General features: G+C 34.7%; 1 protein-coding gene across 9 annotated transcripts in view; it reads right to left on the bottom strand.

Moving 5' to 3' along the window:
* Positions 1-2,032: 2,032 nt before the first annotated feature.
* Positions 2,033-22,198, bottom strand: part of VPS13A (vacuolar protein sorting 13 homolog A) — a 110,389-nt gene continuing 90,223 nt past the window's right edge. For 4 of the 9 annotated variants that reach the window (XM_075136503.1, XM_075136504.1, XM_075136501.1 and 1 more), the window contains 12 exons: positions 21,612-21,757; positions 21,412-21,493; positions 20,283-20,396; positions 19,737-19,812; positions 19,471-19,634; positions 19,063-19,108; positions 18,664-18,787; positions 17,517-17,631; positions 7,500-7,585; positions 6,718-6,841; positions 5,121-5,195; positions 2,033-2,821 (listed from right to left, as the gene is read on the bottom strand). In XM_075136503.1, coding sequence (XP_074992604.1) covers positions 2,771-2,821; positions 5,121-5,195; positions 6,718-6,841; positions 7,500-7,585; positions 17,517-17,631; positions 18,664-18,787; positions 19,063-19,108; positions 19,471-19,634; positions 19,737-19,812; positions 20,283-20,396; positions 21,412-21,493; positions 21,612-21,757 — 1,203 coding nt within the window. In that variant the 3' untranslated portion in view covers positions 2,033-2,770. Of the gene's footprint in view, positions 2,822-5,120; positions 5,196-6,717; positions 6,842-7,499; positions 7,586-14,999; positions 15,314-16,712; positions 16,802-17,516; positions 17,632-18,663; positions 18,788-19,062; positions 19,109-19,470; positions 19,635-19,736; positions 19,813-20,282; positions 20,397-21,411; positions 21,494-21,611; positions 21,758-22,198 lie in introns of those variants that run through there. The other 5 variants (XR_012670847.1, XM_075136506.1, XM_075136505.1 and 2 more) reach the window with 5 other exon arrangements.

Consider the following 22,198-nt stretch of genomic DNA (forward strand, 5'->3'; position numbering starts at 1 on the left):
TTTAGGAATGTGTCTGCCATGTTCGATTCTATGTTTCGTTTGTCACTGATTTCTTAGCGGTAATTCTAACCCTTAAACTACTACTGAGAACCCAAATGACATTCCTCAAAGGTATTAAGTTTAGGCAACAGTCATCTAGAACAGAAACTGTTCTTCGGTACTTCAGTAAAGGCCATGGTATACTTTTAAACACCACCAGTGGGCAGACCTAAATGCCTACATTTTAAATTTTTATTGAGATCCCCTTGTCTAATTGCATATACATTTTTAATAAAAATTAATATATCTATTCTGCCTTCTTGTTGAAAAAAATATGCGTATTGCAATAAGGAATGAGGCATAGCAGAGTGGACATCTCAAACAATTTGCAGTAATCCAGAAAACTACACAATGGCGTAAGTCTGAATACCTTTCTCCTTGCCCCAGGCTGATATATAGTTAAAACAAAGAGAACTGGTGTCTGCCAAGAAATGGCAAAATTCATTCATGACTGCATGAGGAAAGCGTAAGGAAAAAACAAAAAAGATCCAATTTACTGACTAGAAAAAGGGAACTACAGAAAATCATGTTGTCATTACAGGTGGAGACAAGGAGGGAGGTGGGGGAAAGGTCCCATGTTGACTTTTGAACACGTCCACTGTTTCAGTTCTTGTGTTAAGGCTTTTAGTTAGCACAGAAGATCAAAATATTTTATCGTCTCTAGGAAAAATGCAATTTTGGGAGAATTGTTGTGTTTTCCAAAACATGAGCTTAACCACAGACATGCACATTTAAAATAAATCCTTCAACATTAATGGTTAAATTGCTCAAATATTACTAAAGAGCCAGCTGAGATTTGAGAATCAGGAGTTTGTTGGCAAAATATATCTAAGAAAATTAAGAACTGGAGATAATATTAATTGAAATAGAGGCTCTGTGAGGAGAAAATATTCAGAGTAGGGTAAATTGAAAAGTTACACAAATGGGAATGTACAAAGTACTTGGAAGAGGTACTAGAAGTGAAAGTCACAGAGATACTGAGTAAGTACTAGGGATAGCAAGAGAGAGGAGGAGACAATTAATACAGTAATCAAGAATCAAGATCATGATGAGGCTATTAATTGAACTATCCTGCCTAAGATGAAAAGCGATAGATGAAAAACAAATTACAGATATAGAATGGTACTCAGTGCACCTAATACCACTACTTATCTAAGGCAAAGTGTTGTATTAGTTTGGCATGATTATAACCTGAGTTAATACTCTTGGTACGTGCTTGGTGTACAAACAAGTGGAGTAACACAGTCATTGTCATAGTTTGGAATTCTCTTATAATCTTTTGATTCAATTTACAATTTATGGGAAAAATTACAATATTACATGTATTTTGTAACCTGCTAAATTGGTTACTCAACACCAATGACAAAACTTACAGTAAATTAAAGAACTGCAAATTGTAGGTTAGCATGCTAGTAATTTTAGATTTTACGATATTGTGACAATTTGGATATCTCAAGCACCACCAGCAATGTCAGAATTAAATCCTGAAGATATAAATGTTCCAAACAATTGTTTGGAAATAATATTTTGGCAACAAGTACTTCCTATATCTACCAGATATTTTGAAGACTTTGATACGGGAATTTATGGAAACCTTCATGTAACACTGTTCTGTTTCCTGTACTTTTTATATCAACTGCAGTAAACAGACATTCAACAATACTATGACTACCGCATCTAAGAAATAAGCGGATCTGCACACATTCAAGCTCCCCCTATTAAAGTTCTGCTGTCTGGATTTGAAACAAAAAGGTTTCATTGGGTAAGAAAAGTTGATAAAAGCAACTGTGAAATATGATATTTATTATTTAATATAAATTTGACTTTATTAGTCACTTGCTTAGCACACAACACTTTGTAATCCAAGGCATTTATTTTTGGTATGCAATAGTGCACTTATAACCCCATAAACTCCTTGAGTTGCAAGACTGTTAATAACTTTTATTTAAAATAATAGGCTTTAATTAATATTTTTAGTGCAGAGATCTATTAATTCTCCCCATTACACATTTTTGTAAACTGTTATGTTTTCTGTGAATATTGATAGAGGTGCTGCAATGCTTCCTTGAGTAGAATATAAAAAAAGTTTACACTAAAAGTGATACTGTATTCTAAATTCACCACGACCTGGTCCATTCATTTACAAAAAGAAAATAATATTGTTAACCAAGCAGCCACTCCTGTGATCATCTAAATTAGATTTCCCTGGTCAGTAGCCTCCTCCTTAGAATTTGAGTTGTAAGACTAGTGATTATTAAAGTTAACATTTCCTCTAATAAAGAAATATGAATTTCAACACAGCCTCAAGTCATATGAAGACTAAGACACAAACTAAGTATTTATTTTCAGAACCAAATAAAACCCATTATGCTCTGAATAGTATCATAAGAATTATTCCAGAGTTCAATTTCAATATCAAATGTAATGGTAAAACAAATTCATTTTACACCGTATTTAAAAAAATGAAATCTGGAATTCTTATGTTAAAAAAAACCAAACAAAACAAGCCAAAACTTGGCAGAATTTTTTTCATCACTAGATTTTTTTTTTTTAACGTCATCTATTTCTGTGATATAGCCATAGACTGTTGTGACCATAATAAACAATTTCGTAAGTCTTCCTTCCCTCCTGTTTTTGCTTTTGTTGCTGATATTCAAATGGTTCTGCTTGTTAAAGAGGAATTAAAAGGTAGCTGTTCAGTGTTCTTCGTATCTTGGTGCTTCTCCATTCATTACAATTTTGGCTGATTCTCTCTCACTTCTTCCAGTTTAGAAAGGATCCACTGTGTGAAGGAAAAGGAAAAAAAAAAATGTTTCCTTGGTAAAAACCATGCAAAGCAGCTGAAAATTAGATTGGGTTGGCCAGACACTTCACTACTTGCTCTCCTCCTAACTGAGGTTTAACACAGTGCTCAAAATTCTACTGTAGATTATAAACCCCTGATTTTCTCACATGAAAATGGAGGCATTGAAGTACCAATATCTGACATTGAATAGCACAGCTAATTAAACTGACTGGTTGATGTTTCAGTTTCCTGGTCTGTATTTCAGTGTGTAATATTAAAAAAAAAAAAATTACACCATCATTTCACCCACATCATTATTAGTGATCTACATTAGTCTACAACTCTAGACAAATCACAGATGATGATAGAGAAGCAAGGATAACAAAAGACAGGACAAGAATAGGTTGCAGCAATGTGATAATACAGTTATTTAGAAAGGCGCTTTCTTTAACTATATTTGGGTTCTTTTCAGGAATTTCAAATTCACGCATTTACTGAACATGGAAGGGAAATTAGTTTCCCAAGAGTCAAAAAAAAAAAAAAAAAGGGAAAAAAGGGGCAGCGACACGGAAATCTAGGGTAGGACATTAAGTTATACAAAGGGGTTGCCAGGAGAAAACTGCATAATGCTTTCAAGGAAGATGAGTGGATTATTACAAATCAGATTCTGTTACCAGATCAGGTTCTATGTTATAGATCTTTAGGATCCCCTCCTCCCCATCACAAGCTCACCCCCCAAGGAAACTAGAGCTTCTGTTTAGCAGGATGCTGAAGGTTTGAAAGAAGAATTGGCTGTTCAAGAAATTACTGTTCATCAGAATATGGCACTTCTGACAGATGGAACAACCTTGTCATGTCCACTAGACTGACAAGGGGAAAAATGTTCACAAAGGAGTGTCACTGAAATGACCTCATACCCTTTTTACTACAGGTTTCATTTTCACTGTTCCTAACACACTTCCCTCTCTATATACTTGTGTATACACACAAGCGTCACATTTGCAGAAGCGAGCCATAGGCTAAAAAGCCCAGAAGCGACTCTCAAAGACTTACTTTCTGTAGGACAGCCCCCAAGGGCCTGATGGCAATTTTTGAATGAACCTGTTCAGTAGTCCTTCTCCAAGATAAAACCACATTCCTTACCAAGCCTGTCTGACATATTCGCCTTCCTCTTTGGTTTTGTGAGGTTCACAGGCCTCTCCAGGAAAATACGCAAACCAAGCGCACTCAGCTTTTTCAGCTTTCTTTTCCTTGCTTAAGACTTACAGCATAGATAATATCATGCACTAATTTGATTTTTGGTATTGTTCCTGATTTAGCTGGGGCATAGATGAGACTCCCTTCCCACACAGACTACTGGACCTCAACGCTGCCTCTGCCCCACCACAGCCAAAAAGAAAACGAAGAGGAGCTCGGTACCTCCAAAGAGTACAGACAAGTCAAATTCAGCCTGGGGCCCTGAAACACCTTGACAGTATTTGTAATGCTTTTTGAGGTAAGAGTCAAAAGGTGTCACTCAGCTGTGGTTAGAAACTACTCTCATAAAGACAGAAGCAACTTAAACTGATGAGAAGATGCAAAAGCAACTTAAACTGATGAGAGGATGCAACTTTCGCAGGCTGTTTCAAAGAGTAATCCCAGGTACCATATCCCACTGGTGTGAATATATACATGGCTACTTTATTTTTTGTGAAAATAATGAGCTATGCTAATAAAAACACGGCAGAACTTTCACAATCTGGCTACCTGATAGTTCTGGTAGCAGACCTGAACGGCTCCTACTCTCTGTTGTAGTGAAAACTAGTGATGTCAAAATGAAGAGATCACATAAATATGTGTATAATAGTAGTAATATCATACATCAAATAAACTATTTGTGTTTCTATTAGGGATTTTCTTCATTCTTCAACCAAAACTGTATTTTATGGAACAGAGAAATGACACCCTCTCCACCCCCTGGAATAAAACTAGGAGTAACTTACAAATATTGTTTGTTCTATTAAAACAGACTATTTTAATTCACATCCTGGATTGTTTAGTTTTTGTTAGCAGTACTGTTAAATCAGCCATTTACAGAGTTATAATTCCAAAGATTTATGTAAGGAAAAGTTTGGTGTTGGAATTAAGTATTTTTGCAATTCAGTTCTGAATGATCATTGCCATTTCCATCTGTGCGATGGCTGTGTGGAAATACTGAATTTTAAATATACACAGTAGTTTCAGGTTAAGAATATTTCTGTTTCACTTTTTAAGCCCAATTTAGTACAGTATAATTGTAATAGTATTTTGACTTTACCTTAGCATCCTCTGGACTTTTAAAATTAATAATTTTTCCAAATTCTTTGGCATGGAACACAGACTTTACTCGTTCCTAAAAAAAACAGTAATTCAAAATTGAAATTAGTTTCTTCAAACTTTATGACTAAGAAGTTATTTACCATTAAGGCAGCTATATGGTTCAGACAGCAATGTGTACCCATTACACTAATCTAGGTATGTTCACATCGCATGCACACACCCTGAGAAACTTCATTTTCTGCATGAAAGCACAGTGGAGTGCAACACTCCAGCAATAACAGCCTTCCCTTTTACCATGGAGTCCCTGGAGACTGGACTATAAAAGTGTGTAGGAATGGAAGGCAGATAATGGAGTATGTGGGTAACAAAATCCAGTGCTCCCTAAGGCTGTAATTTTTCATTCTCCTTCAAGTCATTACCTGGGTGGACATTCCACCAATACTGACTTGCAAGTAGTGACCTTAGGTAGTGAAAATAGCAACTTAGGCTTCAGAAATAAAAGATAAGCAGTGCTTTGCAAAATACAGTTTTCAACTGTAGGTTTCAATAAAGAGCATACTGCGGACATGTAAATGGACTTTGAAATGACTGCTGTATAAGGGTAAAAATGGATATGCTATTCAGCATTGTCTGAAATGACAGAAACTCTAAGAATTATTTAATCCTGTAAAAGTTCACTTGCAGTCAGAAATCCAGTTTGGAGGATTCCAAACCAATATGGCTCTGCCTTTCATGCTCTCTGCAATAGAAACAAATAATCTGAGTGAAAAAGTGAATGACTTTGTACACTGTCAAGACGGTCCTGACAACCAAGATGTGTAATTACACAGATGAAGCTTATTAAAAACAGAAACAAAACAAAACACTGGCAGGTAAATTTATTGATTGAAAATAAATTCAGTTACCACCCTCAACAAGAATTTAAGAACTTTTTTTTTTAAGGGACTTTGCTCTGTAAGTATATTCAGTCATCAGCAGTCATCTTTCTTCTTATATCCTTTGCCAATTTACCAGGGAAAGTTTGGGGATTTTTTTAAAGGAAGAATTGCAACTGAGAGCAACATTCTTCAACTTGCATTGAAAGGGATAAGCATATATTATTACAGTTTTTATGAAGATATTAATACCTTATTATATTTTTGAACAATTTGATTACTAGCAAATGGAAAAAACAATCCTTGAAGCATAGCACATGCAAATGTATTGCTCTGATACATTTGAATCTTCGGGATTGTAACAAGATAGATTTCCACATACTGGCATATTTCCACAGCACCAGAGTGCGTAATGCAACTTTCTGGGAGAGTTTTGTGTACCACCATTTTCCAAACTATGAATACACCACAAACTGGTGCAAAAATTCCCAGGGCTCAAGGAATAATTTCATCTGCAAACACCAAGTCATCATTCTGCTTAGAGCAGTCAGAAGCTAGTTATCTGAGGAGTTTGCTCGTGCCAAATTGCAACTCCCTTCTCTGAGTGCATCTCAACTGGAAGAGAGATCAAGAATTCAAAGGAGAGAGATCAGGAATTCAAAGTTCAATTTTATAAACAGTAACACAAAAAGAAAACAAAGCATGATGAGGTTAACATACCTTGGCTTCAATGCGTAATCTTCTGCCATCAACGATGAATGGTTCTTTGGTAAATTCATCATAAGTGTATTGCCATTCACATGTCAGCTGTCCAAATGTCCCTTTTGTCACAAATAACACACCACTGTACACCAGAAAATAAAATCAGTAATTTAAAAACTAATGTGAAAATACTTAAAAGTTGTTGAGTTACCCTAGCTCTAGTGAAGTCACTCGTTCCAAATAGTTCTCATCTAATGATATATTACAACCATACAGCATACTTTCCAAAAGAGTGAATTTTGAACCTTCCTCTAACTTATTTAAAATACTGTTTCATAGCAAAACCATAACACTACTTTTAGCTGTATTTCTACAAAAAGTTGTAGACTTTTTATTTGAGAAGGATGCCTAATACTCTACTAGCAGACATTACTGACTCTGTTCCTGTATTATCCTTTTTTCATTATGCTAATTTATAAGCGAATCCCACAGTTCCATTGACTTCAACGTAACCAGATATATGACAAATCTTTCTTAGCTGAAGAAATCATAAAACCAACATTCCTTTTCTCTCCTTAAATAGAGAAATTACTATGGCATTCAAAATAACATACTCTTGTGCTGAACAATGCCGCTGTTGAACATTATTAACAGCACGCTAAGCATGCCTTCCCCATTATTTTATCTATGTACATCATGACAGGCATGTCAAAGCGCAGTTACGGATCAACAATTATCAAGGCATGCACATTTTTGATGATAGTTTTAAGTACTTATTATTCAGAGTCAAAACTGTTTACCTTTTTGTTACCATTAACAGGTCTGTACTGTTGACCATAGCATGTGCAATATATCTGAGTTTTGCAAATCTTCCGTTTTCAATTTTCTAAAAGAGACAGAAGTTTTATAGCTTTGAATATCCTAGTATAAATTCATGTACTAATTTTGTGCTTAAAATGTATTTATCCCCCCAAAATATAAATTATAACAAAGCACATAGCACATGTTTTTAAATAAAAGGCTACTTTCATAACATCAGAATATGACTAACAGATCTGTGACAGCTAATCTTCATAATTACATAGAATTATTCATTTGCTGTTACTGCAGCTATGCAAATAAAAATCAATCCTAACCAAAACTGGCAAGGAACCATATAATTTCTCAAAACATTTCAAGACTCTCTATATTTTTAGTACATGCTGAACTTCTGCTGACTAATACAATTCTGAGACAACAACAACAACAAAAAAGGATTCATTTCCTAATTTATGTCAAGTCATCTCTGAAACATTGCAGTAATTAACTCTGGGAATAAATCTATATTTAACTGTATACAAGAACCCATTATCATGTAGACAGTGGGACTTAATAATGCACTTGAAGTAATGCTTCTCCGTATTCTTTTGTTTTCCCCTCAACTTATTTAATCTTTTCCTTCAACTGCTGTGAATATTGTAGCAGAATATTCTTAACTGGGCGATAAATTTAAAATATTGATAATAGCAGATGAATCATTTTTAAAGACAGAGGCTCTGTAACTTTAATGTGACTTGGCAACCATTGGATTTCTGACTTTCTGAGCAATGAGTGATTAAATTAGTGATCAAATTAAGATTGCTGCATCTTAGTTGGGAATAGCAACATGACGGCTTGCATACTTCCCATCTGTTACAAATTGGAAGCAAAAACAATTAGTATAAACCAGTATGATTCAATAAACCCTTAACTACAAACATATTGCTTCAGATATGTATGCCAGTATTTTAAAACACGTAGGTTAGTTCTCAATGCAGTTAAAATAGCAAAACCATTTAATGAGTATTCATCACCACTGTAAAATGATAAAGATGTTTAATTAGGCATACCCTACAACTTCACATTTGGCCGCATGGATAACTCCACTTGCCCAAACAGATTTTTTTTAAATGATGCCTTCCTTCAAAGATGCTGATTCTTTAGAGACTAAAATGCAAGAACATTTGAGTAACAGGTTCCCAAAAGAGAGCTTTCCAGAAAGCTTTCAGAAAGTTCAGATTATTTCTCTCTCCCCAACTCTGTTGGGCTACAAAATCACAGCTATTGATCCATGAGCCTACCTACAGAAGTCACTGCTTGAATTTATTTCTGCAAGAGCTAGTGTCAGGGGCAGGATAAATACAGCAAGAAGAACGGCATAAGAAAAGCGGAATCAAGGAGTTGGAAAACAGATTATTATTTTTATTATTTTTGGAAACGCCTTATTCAAGCTTTGTCTAGGGGTTGCCATGCCTCCGATTTGAGTCTCTCCCTGCCTCTCATATGAATTAGGAGCTTGGACCTAAATAACCAAAAAATCCTCTCTCGAGGCAGCCTCTACAACGTTCCAGCACACAACAGGTTGGATGGTTAGAAGACAGAGGAGGCTGTATGGGCAGGCAGCATGGACAGGATACCTGACCCAGATACCAGGCTACTGGTCTAGTTCTATGTCCTGATGGATTTTCAGTGTTAGTGGCCTAGTGAGAAAGACAGGGAAGGGAGGAGAAGAATCACAGGAACTTGCAGAAATAATGTGTGTGGGAAGAGGAAGGGTGGTTCAGTGGAGGTAACAAATACACGTCGTTGCCTTTAATCTGCGAGACTCTGTGACAATGCCAGCACTTCTCTTACTGACCAAACACGTTATAAATATTGCAAAGTATGACTAGTATCTCTCTTCTATTAGAAGCAATTATGGGGGAGAAGCATTTAGCAACTTAGCCTTGTCAGGATGGAGAGGATCTCTAGTCTTTCTCCTGCATCAAAGAAGATAACTTTCTTATGCTTTGCGTAGCACTGAGGTAAGGCGGGAGAGGGACTTAAGAGAGCAGGGTACCTCCTTCTGTCCTTTCATTAGCTTTCTAGTTAATTTTCAACAAGTCATGTCACCCCACTGTAACTTACTCAGTTTACTGATAATGAATTGAGAATTATGAAAATTATTATGGAAGTACAGTACTTAATCACACAGGCTGCAATCCTAAACAAAACCTATTTAAACGTCCACCAAATTCCACAAAAAGTATTTCATTCTACTAAGATTCACAAACAAGTGATTTGCTCAATTCAAAAATACTGTTAGCATGTGGTAAGCGCTGAGCTAACTACTCCTTATTGTTACCTATGAGTCAAAGATCCTAAACTCAAGTTATCTGCATTCTATAGTTTTGTAGACAACAGACATTAATTGGGAAATAAAGCATAGGAAAATGCTGCACAGTCCATCTGCAAAGGTAACACTTGTATCTATGCCAATGCTGAGCAGTAACTACTTCTACATTTTCTGCCTTTAGATTTTTCTACCCCTCATTTACAGTCTTCATCCCTTTTAGCATTAGGCTTGCATCTATTCATTAAGAAATACGTCATAGAGGGATACACCAATTTACTGCTGATAATTCTTACAGCAAGATCACTACTGCGCTCTGCTACCAAAGTGGCTTATAGGACTCAAACATAAAAAGATATTTAATTGATCCATCGATATAGATGCATAAATATGTTTCTTAAATTTTACAGTATTTAGCTATTAATTGTTTGGATAAAGACAGCACCCGAGACCACTGTTCGGTGATTCAAAACTACGAAAGTTAACATTGATCAATTGTTTGTTCAATATTAGTTTCACCACTGTAAGAAAACAAACACTAATTTTTAAAAGAGAACTTCTGTATTTCAAATTAAAAAAGGTTTAATACCCCAATTACTTTAGTAGATGTTATGGTTCATTGACGAGACATGGAAATTGAATGAATCTATTGAAAAAAGACACTCCAGCAGCTGTAAAATGTGAAGTCATCCAAGCACAAATCCCCTCCTTCGCAAATTATTCTTACCTGTAGTACAAATGCTTAGATGTCACTGCAATAGTGTAACAGTAGATGAGATCATTTGTGCAGAGATGGATACGCAAATATGCTCAGTATCTTAAAAGTGGCATCTCTGCATTTGGAAAGATTCCTAATCACACCACATGCTCCTGATTTATTGAGGAGCAAGCACAAAGGCCTTTGACAAAGTTAGAAATGAGTGTAGCTAGTGGAGACAAAATCTAAAATCTATGATCCTTCTGGTTATAGTTCTAAAATATACTAGTAGTATGTGTGACACAAAAGGCAGAATGTTTGATATCCTTCTTGAATTCATCTCAACTGAAACGACATGTAAGCGACTGTTACTACCTAAAAAGTGGTTATAAATCTGCTACTCTTCTCTCTTGATGTTCAGATTAACTTGAAGTTTTCAGCTGGATTTTAGATCGCTAGTGTATTTCCTTATGAACTGATTACTGTCCAAATGTGTGAGTTCTGAAGGCAATTCACTGTTGTTGCCTGAAATGTGTCTTTCAGCTCAGATTATAAGGTGATTTCTTCAAAAGCTGTAGAATTGCTACTTTCAGCAGGCTAACCTGGTATAATTACATATCCAGTCTTCCCCACAGAAATATTTAATAATACTAAGCAGTACCTGGGTCACTTGTTAGATCTAGCTTGAATGTGTGTGAAAAAAGGGGAAAAATTGTTAAATAAAGAAAAAAATAACATGTAAAACATTACTTTTTCTGCCATGCAAAATTCTCTCATCTTCCTTTATTAATAAGAACTAACGTTAATCCTTGATTGCCTACTCCTTCACTCCAGTTACCCTAATGTGCTATGTCATTCTAAAGCTTTTGTCCATGATGTATTAGTGCCTGAATTCAAGATTCCATTCAGCCGTGCCAAACAGCTACTCTGAAATCAACATGATTTTGTTCAATTCAACAGAAATTTGTGGTCAAACATTTCCATCTAAGGCCACAGTATGCAGGACAGTAAAAATTGGGACAGCAGCTTTCTCTCAGAACACAAAGTTTCTGCTTCACAACAGAAATATAATTTGCCTACGCTGACTGGCAGAATTATCTTGGTCAATTTTTGATCTGAACACCCAGAGAATTCATTTGATGAGCTGAATGGAGAAACCATACTGATCTATACTTTCGTTATGATGACCTAGATGGTCTTTCCTGCCAATACAACCAAAGTTCTTTCATTCGTAGCATCTGAAGTGATTACTGTATTAGCAGGGAAATGGAAAAATATTTCAATTTTCTTTTCTGTATTCTCTGTCAGCAAACAAGCTGGTATATGCTTTGCCTAGGATAATTCTAGTTTTTACTTACTTTTCCACCATATATAAGCATTTATGCTTCAATCACAAACAAGCTGAAATGAAACTGAGTCACACCAGCTTCCATGTTCTTCTGAAACAATTGGTGTTAGTCTCAGCCAGCTTCCCATAAGAGACAAGTCTTCTATTTGGGGATGGGCAATGGCTGTGTAATAATATCCAAATGTTGCACATTTAAGTGGCAAGGATCCTGCTCTTTCCTTTAACCTAGGCACAACAGGTTTTCCAAAGGAGGATGGATAACGACAGCTGTGACTCAATTAAGGAGCAGCAAACTAGACAGCATGCATGAATGGATGCCTGGTAAGAGTCAGGACAATGTCGAATGAAAATGAAGTTACTTTGAACTTTGGAAAGAATTTCACCCTATAATTTTGTGAAGTGAAACCTCAGTTTTGGAGTACTTCACGATATGGATGTTTATGTTTTGATCTGAACCCAAGCCCAAGGAGGGTGAGGGAAGGAGAGAAAGGAGGAGTAAGACACACTTTTCCGACTCCTCAGATGTTCTTCCTGGTGGACTGAAGTTTGAATACTAAGAAACAAGGGTCTGTTCAACCCATTCCAATATTCTGCCACCTGATCTGAAGCTTACCTCATGACCAAAAAAGGATCACTGAACTGAAAGCTGAACACCTCCAACACAGTAGGATACAGTATTGAAGCACAGCTTTGAAGGCCTGTCTTCTCTACAAGCTTACATCCACTGCAGCATAGTTAGGTAGCAACCTTACACAACACTGTAAAAAAGCCCTCACAAACTCATACACTATTAAAGGCAAATTAAATATAAAAAAAGATTTTGAATTTATTTTGGTTTTGGGTAGGCACTGAGCTGTGACACAGAGAACTCCACTGATTTCATGGTGCAAGTGTTAATGACTTATTTTTACAAGCATGAGATTAGCCTGTCATTCAGCTTTATCCCCCGGCAGGGCAAAGACCAGTGAATAGAATAGAAAAACTTCAAAAATAGAACTGTACTCCATGAAAGACACAAAATAGTCAAAGGTATATAATCATATTTGCCAACTATACAGACAAATTTTTTTTACTCTTTTTTTTTTGTGGTTTTTTTTTTTGTTTGTTTTGTTTTGTTTATTTGTTTGTTTTTGTTCACATTCTACAACCTTTCAATCTCCTGAGTAAAGAAAGAACTCTTTTTAGTTATATTGCAGTGGAACTTGAATTAGTGACATCTGACCCAGAAGTACTACCGTTCACACTAAATTTTACTTCCACATTCTGTAATGATTTGTAGAATTATAAGTTAAAAAACCAAAAAAGTTAGGTCAATTTGATAGAAAAAATGTATTCTTCCTAAAAATCAAATTCTTGCTTTTGCTGCGATGCTTTTTCAGTCAAAAAATGATTGCATTTCTGTCTAAAGCTGTTTTAGAATGAGCAAAAAGTATGTTTCATTATAAAATTGACATGCATTGTCTTGTAAGACAGGTCATTACAGAAGAAAAACAAAATTTTACAGGATAAAAAAGAAATTGCACTAAAAAGCCAAAAAGGAAAAAGAAAATGTCAGGTAACATGTTCAAAGTTCTCAAAACCCAGTACAGTTAATAAAATGCAGCAGTAACCTTTCCATAAAGTTGTACCTAACAATTTCCTGAACTTCTAGGCATGACGTGTCTTTTTTCAGGATTGAAGACCAAAATAATTTCCTACATTCTTCAAAGAAATACCTGAGATCCATTTGTCTCCGAAATATTCAAAACTCTTCCCACATTGTTTCAGCCAGTAACACATCGCAATACAGTGTTTCAACTACTTCTGCAAGACATCCTTTTGAGGTGACAGTATTACAAAATAAGCAGCAATACATGGTCTGTAGCAATCTTAAGCATCAGTAGTTTCAGCTAAAAGAAGCTCTCAAGTTGAGTTTCTCCTCTCTTATCTGGGAGATTACAGGCATGTACTCCCTGGCTCATTGCCCAAGAGATCAGACTGTACAGACGCTTTTAAAAGCATAGAGCCAGAATAACCCGTCTTACGGATTTTAATGGCTCTTCCCTCAGAATTTTGATAACTGGAAGACAACAATGAAGGACATGACATCACCTTTAGTAAATATGCAAACATTTCAGAAAGTCTTTTTGCTTTAGAGCAATTCTAATTCTTCAGATGTTGGCAGAAGAGTTAATTCTTACTACTGTACTTACTGATACATACGTATCTATTGCAAGACGTCTTTAAAATGCAACACAAAAACCTAAATCTAGCAACAAACCACAAAAAGGAATGAGAAAACCGTGCAAGCATTCCAGTGAATATTGAATAAAACAATTTTTAAAGAAACAAGTCACTTGGTAAAGCTATATTGTAGAACTTACAATACAGAATTATAGTGGTTCGGTGGTGTTATTTTCTTCCCCCCGTCTCTAGGTAAATAAAAAACTAAATACTTTTGCATGTTATGTATGTTTTACTACACAGAGCCTTTGTAAAAGTATTGTTATTTTCTCCAGCTGTCCGTGATTTTACACAGGGTTTAGTTCTTGGGTGGCCTTTTTACTTTTTTTTTGTTGCTATGAAAACAATAAAAATATTGATTTAAGAACCAAATAATTTATGGTTAAAATAAAAAAATAACTAAATAAACCGTTATTTCACACATCTAAGGATTACAAAGGATACACAAAATAAGTATTTTAAAATTATGGTAAAACAAATTATAAATGAAAAAGTAAAGGCTTATGTTAAATGTTCCTTTCAAAATACATGTATTTTATCTTTTAAATACTTTCATAGCCCATTTAGTGTTTTTGCATAACCTAGTTCCAGGAAACATGAGAAACAATGTTGGAACAGAACAGATGAATCCATTTTAGATACTTTAGACGTGTTTATTGTTAAAAAGAAAAGCAGACAAAATGCTTTTGAAATATGAAATAAATAAAACAGTCAAACAGCAATTTAACACCAATAATGACTGTACAACTCGGTAAAGTTTTACTAAACACATTTAAAAGCATTCCATCTAGCAAATTATAAAGAAAACCTGTCAAACACTTATGTAAATGCAAAAAATACACTCAATAGAAACGCATCTGGAAATAAACTCTAAGTCACGGCATTACTATTTCTTCATATTATTCAATACTATTTTCACCCAATATCCAGTTTTATCTATAAGACTATTTTTATTATATTCTTTGCTCCTTTGCCTAGCAGTCATCATCATACAGTTTATTTCCCCACATTTTTTTTTGCACAGTTTTAAAAATGAGAATTTAATATCAGACAACCCCAACTTCTCAGTGGAAATTATAGCAGCAACATTTAATACTTAAAGGTCAAAAGAACGTGACAAAGGCCATGTATATCTGTTACAGTCCGTATTATCCTAACTGTCATCATCATCACTACTATTGTGAGTCTTAGTCCATTCCCTGTAGGCCTGTCTTTTCTGAAAGCATGGTAAGGGAAGAAGAAAGCAGAAGTATTAGTTTAGAAGTATTAGTTTGTCTGGCAAATTTGTTAATTAAAGCAAAATAAAACCCCAGAAACCAAAGAAATTCTGAAGTGACATCCTAATTTAGGACACAGTATGAGTGCACAAAATCACCTATATCCTATTTCCTTTAATTAGCATATACAATCTCTAAATCACTAAAAGAAGTTTTATTCCAATTTAATCCAGTAATCCGTTGAAAATGCTACAACACAGTGACTGCAGTGGGGCCAGTCACCAGACCTGTATGCACAGAAATAATACAAAAGGGGAGAATAATCTTTTTTCCCCCCATAAGAAAATATTATGCTATTCAAACTGCTTCAGATAGGGGACATGTAATACACTGAGTCTCCTGCAAAACAAGGAAGTATCTCTAAAACCAGAAACGTTAAGAACCAAAAACATTAGTATGCTTGGGGGTAAAATAAGATGAAGACATCAAACATACTATACCAGAAATTAATGTCTGAAAAAAAAAAAAATTACACAATTCATTATTTTCTGATTTGACTGTCTACAGGGAGAATTGCAGCCCTGTTTGGAGCTTTCAAAGCATTTCTTCAAGAGTAATTCTACCTTAGAATCACCAGTAGTGAAAACTAACATGAAACATAAAATTTTTCAACTACTTTCAAATGGTGGCTGCCATCACAAAATATGACAAGCATTACACAAGTCAATGCCTTCATGCTATCAGAAGTTGGATAATGGAAGGTAGTAGTACTGTACTCAACCACACAACAGAGACAAATTAGAATTACATATTACATTGCAGAATTTTTTGAAGGTTTCTCAGAAAAAAAAAACAAAATGCAAACATGTACAAATTTAAGAACCAAAAGCGATGCAAAGTCATTAAAGAAGTCTGCACATTAGAGCTGACTCTGTTGGCTTACTAGCATTTGTTTTAGTGGTACGCTTTAAAACAGAAAAGGGGATGTTTTGAAATTCATTTTCTTACCAAAAAAAAGAGAAAGATTAGAAAATAAGTTTATGTCATTCACCAGTAGTAGCTTCTATCTATGCTCTAGTTAAGGTAATAAAGCTAGTGTTATAAAGCAGTAAGTTAGAGAGCACAGGTTAAAGCTACCTCATTAAAAGGAAGGTAGAGGCACACTATTAATTATCAAAGAACTTTCACAGTCTCCTGAACTAGATCACCAGTGAATGGTATGGCGACCATAGCTGAGATGCCCCAAATAGAACAATCCTCTTCTACCAGAAAACAAGACACACTAATGAAATGCAGAAGAAACAGAAACAATCAGATTGGAACTCGACATGAAACAAACAGCTGTGGCAATTCTCAAAATAGCCTAAAAATCCTCTCCAAAGGCTACTTCATTCTTACCTACTTCTCCAAAAAGGGTATTTCTTGTATGATTTCTTCAACATTTTCCCTGGCACACTGTGAATCCTTCAATGTGTATTTTAAAAAGTCTGTTTATATTCATGCAATCACTAATTACTACTTTATTTCTTTTATTTGAATATTTCTAAAATGCAGTTTTACTTCTAACAGAGAAAAAAATAGAAACTTTGTAAGCTGCATAACAGTTGAAATGAATTCCACTTTGATATTTGAGTAAAATTTGCTTAAATGGCAGCTGAATTATTAAAGAATAACTGCTGCTCAGCATGTTCTTCAAACAAACATTATTCCAAACTATTCAAAACTGTTTACGTTCTTTCAATGGCTGTAGTATGACAAAAATACAGCTATTTTAAGTGTGTTTAAAATACTGTTTTACATAAAATTGAGGTTAAAATGTCACTGTTTAAAATGTGTATTATAAAACTACTGAAAAAAAGTATCTTTGTGTTTATCATCACTGTTTATCAAAAATAAAAATTAAAGATATAAACCTTTTTAATTGCACATACAAACCTTTTTCTTCTTTCAAAATGCTCTGTATCTTGCACAAACCTCTACAGATATACTGGTATAAATTATGGTGTCTTTCTCAAAAGTTGTATCACAGAAATTAAACCACCAAAGTAGTCATAAGCCTAAGAAATTAAATGGAACTTCTTGATGACTGAGTTACTAGGTAAGGGGTGGTAGGGAATTTAAGAAATGGGAAATTCTGTAAAATATTTATTTGAACGTATGATGAGTTAAAATGTATGCCAAATTATCTTTCTTTTTCTTCACCTGTAACATTTGACTTCCGGTTCCATCTCTTAATCTGTAAGGTCTAATAACTCCATCTTCACCAAAGAAGCGAGGTGGGCGCAGGCTTATCACATCTTCTGATGAATCTGCAACTCTGACAATAAAGCAGCAAATTTAAGGTATGTGTCAGTATCTCTACTCAGCTATAGTATTTAGCAAAGTCTCTAAATTATTTTAAATACAAATCAAATTCAAGTACTAGCACAGCAACTGTTGTTGTCTATATACATACTTTTGTATATGAGTAGACACTGAGTAGATATTCTATGAAACAGTAATAGATTTACTCAGAAATCTATTTCAGAGAATGATTATTAGAAAATTAGATAGCACAGGGCAGCACACGCCTGCACTACTTCACTAGTGTCCAAGTATTGTAGTTCAAAGCTTCAAAATTAAAGACATCTGTGCCATACAGAACTTCTGCTCTGATATTTTTCTTGCATTTCTCTGCTAAAGAACTTAAAGTGGAAATACAAAAGAGATTAGCAATGTTATGGCAGCAGAAGTGGTCCAGCTCACTAAGAAGAACAGGGCTATTAAACAGCTGTATTCAGACAAAACTACTGAATGCCCCCTCAAAACACTTTCTTCTACTTCTTTACACATTGCAGTGTGAGATAATCTACAGCAGCAGGTTTATTAAAGTGAGACTATCACAATATTCAATATGAAGTCCTAACACTGTTCTCAGTCTGAACAACCAGGACAGATCCTGGCATGACCTGGTAGTCTTGGAACTCATCTCATATCGTAATAATAATATAAAAAGTAATTTTTGATGCAGCTGAGAAGTCCTTTCTTCCTGTATATTTGGAGTAAAAGGAAAAAATCAGCAACTGAAGGAAGTCTGATTGCTGAGACTTCTAAACTAGTTTCTTTGGTAATGCTAGAAATACCCGAGATCTGATGTTGTGGGTTTTAAATGCTATCAACTGTGTATTTTTTAAAGAGTTATCTATTTATTACATAAATAGCAATATGGGTAGGATTTTTTCTAGCTTGTCCCTATTAATAAGAGATCCAGAAACGCTGACACAGAAGTGATACAAAGACACAATGTACTACTGCTACTACTATTGTCTCTTTCATGCCATATGTCATTCTTCATACTTATTTTACTTACTTTTTAATACCCTGAAATGTGCTGCTTGCCATGTCTATGATTCCTCCAGTAGGCCTAGCTACTGCTCCCACTAAGCCTTTTCCAACACCTTTGAAAAAGCCAGCTGCTCCTTCTTTCTGAGCCCCTAAAAGGATTAAGTGCAGCAAATCATTATAAAACACTTTTAGTTTTTCTTACAATCTTAGCAAACTTAATTACCATTTAATTACAAATCTTACTTGATATGCAACTACATAGTCTTCTCCATACAAAGTTCATGTAAACAACATTTAAACTAAAAGTCAGTAGGAATATAAAATCTTTATTAAAAGTTTTATAACTCAGATTTATAACGTCTCATCAAATATCAAGAATTTACCATCATATGAACAGTTAATGCATCAGAAAACCTAAATTTACCTCTTATTGGTTTTGTAACTATTCCTGTTATGCCACTGACAAAACCCTACCAAGAGAAAAAAAAGAGACATTACAAATATGCTTTCAAATGATATTTTTCATTTTTTACATTTTTCTTACTACTTCATTGGTGAATAGCCTCCAAGTACATGCGTTGGAGTATTCTAAAATTCACTACAAGTTAACAGAATTGGAGGCACCTGCTTCACAGTTCCTATCTTCGCTTCTACCCTCGTACATTTTTCTTTAAAACTATCACTCAATTGTGGCCATATATTTGCAAAACCAGGATTAAAATAAAGAGTAACAACTCTCTGGTGACTATGGCAGCCTCTATTAGCCTCTGTTAGCTTTGCCCGCATAAAGGGTAAAGTCCATTAATCTTCTTATGATTTTTTTTCTCCTTACAGAAACTAGTCCTTTTCCGCCACGAGTGATACCCTCTCTCAGACCAGTGGGCTGTTTATTCATGGCTTCTCTCCTTTTCTGCTGGTAATCCTCATCCATTGTTATCGCAGCTACTCCTTTTGCCATAGCACCAGTGATTCTTGATGCAGCACCAGCTAATCCACCTATTTGGAAAATAAAACAAAGTAAAATTCCAATGCAATTTACAAATACTCACCTATATTGCTTACTATTAAGTATACTATTGTGATAACACTGAAACTTACCAACAGCTCCCCCAACTAGTGCTTTAAGTCCTAGTGCCATTCCTTCTATAAATTCTTCAGGACCCTGGATGGCTCCCTTAGAAAAAAAAGGATGCATTTACGTTAAGCTTCAAATAGCATGCATCACATATCTTTAAATCTTACATTTTTATTGGAATTTATATATAACAAAGAGAACAAGACCACGAGACCGAATGACAAAGTGTGAAAGTGCCCATGCGAGCACCTGTGAGAGAAAGAAAGACTATTTTAGAATACCTACTCATTCCCTGAAGTCTGCTTATTTTAAGGCAAATGGAAAAAAAGATTACTTTTAAAATAGGAACTGTAAGGAACAGTCTTTTGTGAATTAAGTTAAATGGACTACCCTCTCCTTTTTATCTCTCTTGAGTTTTCCAGTAACTTTTCCTGACACTTTCACTTCAAATTTTAAATTCTAAATCTAAATTTAAAACCAAAAAAGGTATTAATATTTCCACATTTTCAATATAACTCATATCTATCTACTTGTGCTACATTTCATAAGAAGGCAGCAGAGATTTTTACCTGGTAGGGTTCATAGAAGAATGCTTCTACTCCTTCAGACAAGCCTCTTATGAATCCAAATGGATTACCCAAGACATCAAGGCCAAGAATAAGAACATACATCTGTTTAATAGCCTAAAGTGAAAAATAGTTATTAGTAAAAATATTTCAGAAATTACACTAAAACAAAGACAGTGTAGTATACCCAGATTAAAAAAAAGTGAAAGCAACATGAGTTTAATACAAAAACCTCAAAATTATTTGGAAAAGTAGAAGTAGTAGTATTAAAAAGGATCTTACGGTTAGTAAATCATATTAAGTCAGCCAAATAAATGTTACTTCTTACAAGCATTTCACAAATAACTGACATTAACGTTCTTGAGATTTTACAAAGCAAGCACATTACCTACAATTCTCTCATAATACAGAAGAAAATTTGGTCTGTTTGCATATGCTGAGAAAATTTTGTTGATTGTCACTGCAAAACGTTCTAACTACATCTATATCAAGTGTAATTTGATTTTAAAAAAAGGCTGAGCATCTCCTAGGAGATTTCAAATTTTCCCTCTGGGAAAATGAAGGGTCAGAGAACAATAGATAACTCTTTCCCCAATTAAAACCCTGTATAGTTTTTTTCTCCTTTAAAGATTATGGAGTGGACAGACCACTAAATTAGTATGTCCAAAGAATCCCTTATTATTAATGATGGGTGGATAGAAGAGGACTAATTCTTTTATGCAAAAGCATGTCTGCTGGATTCTCTTCACTGGACGACAGGACCTGAACAGTACACAAAGGCCAAAGAGGGATCATAATTCATACACTACTAATGTCCAAGAAAAAGCATTAATATTTTTATGCCAATTCTGCTCTACCAGAGCTGTGTTTCCTTCCACTATCCATTCCAGTAAGTTGTTTTGTTACCCATGCCACTTCTCCTCTAGTCATAATTTGGAAATGGTACTTGCCCCCAAAATAAAGGCAACAGAATCCAACTAATGAGTAATTGTTTTGTATGTGTCTATGTATTTAACCTCTCTATAAACATGCAAGGCTGAAAGTAACTTTATTTATTTTCATAGAACCAAAGTGCACAGTAGCGCTTTCAAAATATAATTTTACTGAAATACTGAAATTTACTTATTCTAACCTGTTTTGAATAATGCCTTACAACTGCTGATTGGAGCTGTTGTGTAGTACAGAAGTGATAGCTGAGTTCAAAGAATGCCAACCTAAAAAAAGGCAAAGGGAAAAAGTAAGTCCTTATTATGCAGAGCAAAATAAAATCTAATATACATAACATTGGTTTAATCTTTGGAAGTAATCTTTACAATCATATTTTTAACCTACTTAAAGACAACATCTTGTACATCTGTGAGTGTGGCCCCTATACTCTTCAGCAGGAGATTCAAAGACTGAAGTGGTATCAATTCATTCTTTCTTTCTTCTTTGTTACTATCTTCTCCACCCGTACTGAGTGAAAAGCTTAAGTGTAACTAAAGGATAAAAATGAGATTGGAAAATAACATGGTTGGTTATTAGAACTATCGTATTTCTATCTTTATAATCTTTTAGGTGATTTAAAAATTGAGATAAGACATTTCTAATCATGATTGAAATCAGACTGACTTCATAACAGAGAACATAAATACATCACATAGGGCAATAAAAAACCACTGACATTTAAAGTCAAACTGAGTAACTGGAACTGCCTTTAAGAAAACTTGAAGTTGCTTACTCATGTTTTCAGATAAGGTCTCCAGAATTTTTTAGCTGTACTTTAGGTTATTAGCTTGTTTCCAAAACATTTTGTTTCTCTATCTAATACCCGATATCAAAGCAAACTGAAAATGATAACATAGCATGGTGTCCAAGCAAGAATGAGAAACAAAGGCCTGAAAACAAATAATTATTAACACAAGTTTTACAGGTGTTAA

This window comes from Calonectris borealis, chromosome Z (genome assembly GCF_964195595.1).
Source record: "Calonectris borealis chromosome Z, bCalBor7.hap1.2, whole genome shotgun sequence".
In the NCBI taxonomy this organism is placed as follows: Eukaryota; Metazoa; Chordata; class Aves; order Procellariiformes; family Procellariidae; genus Calonectris; species Calonectris borealis.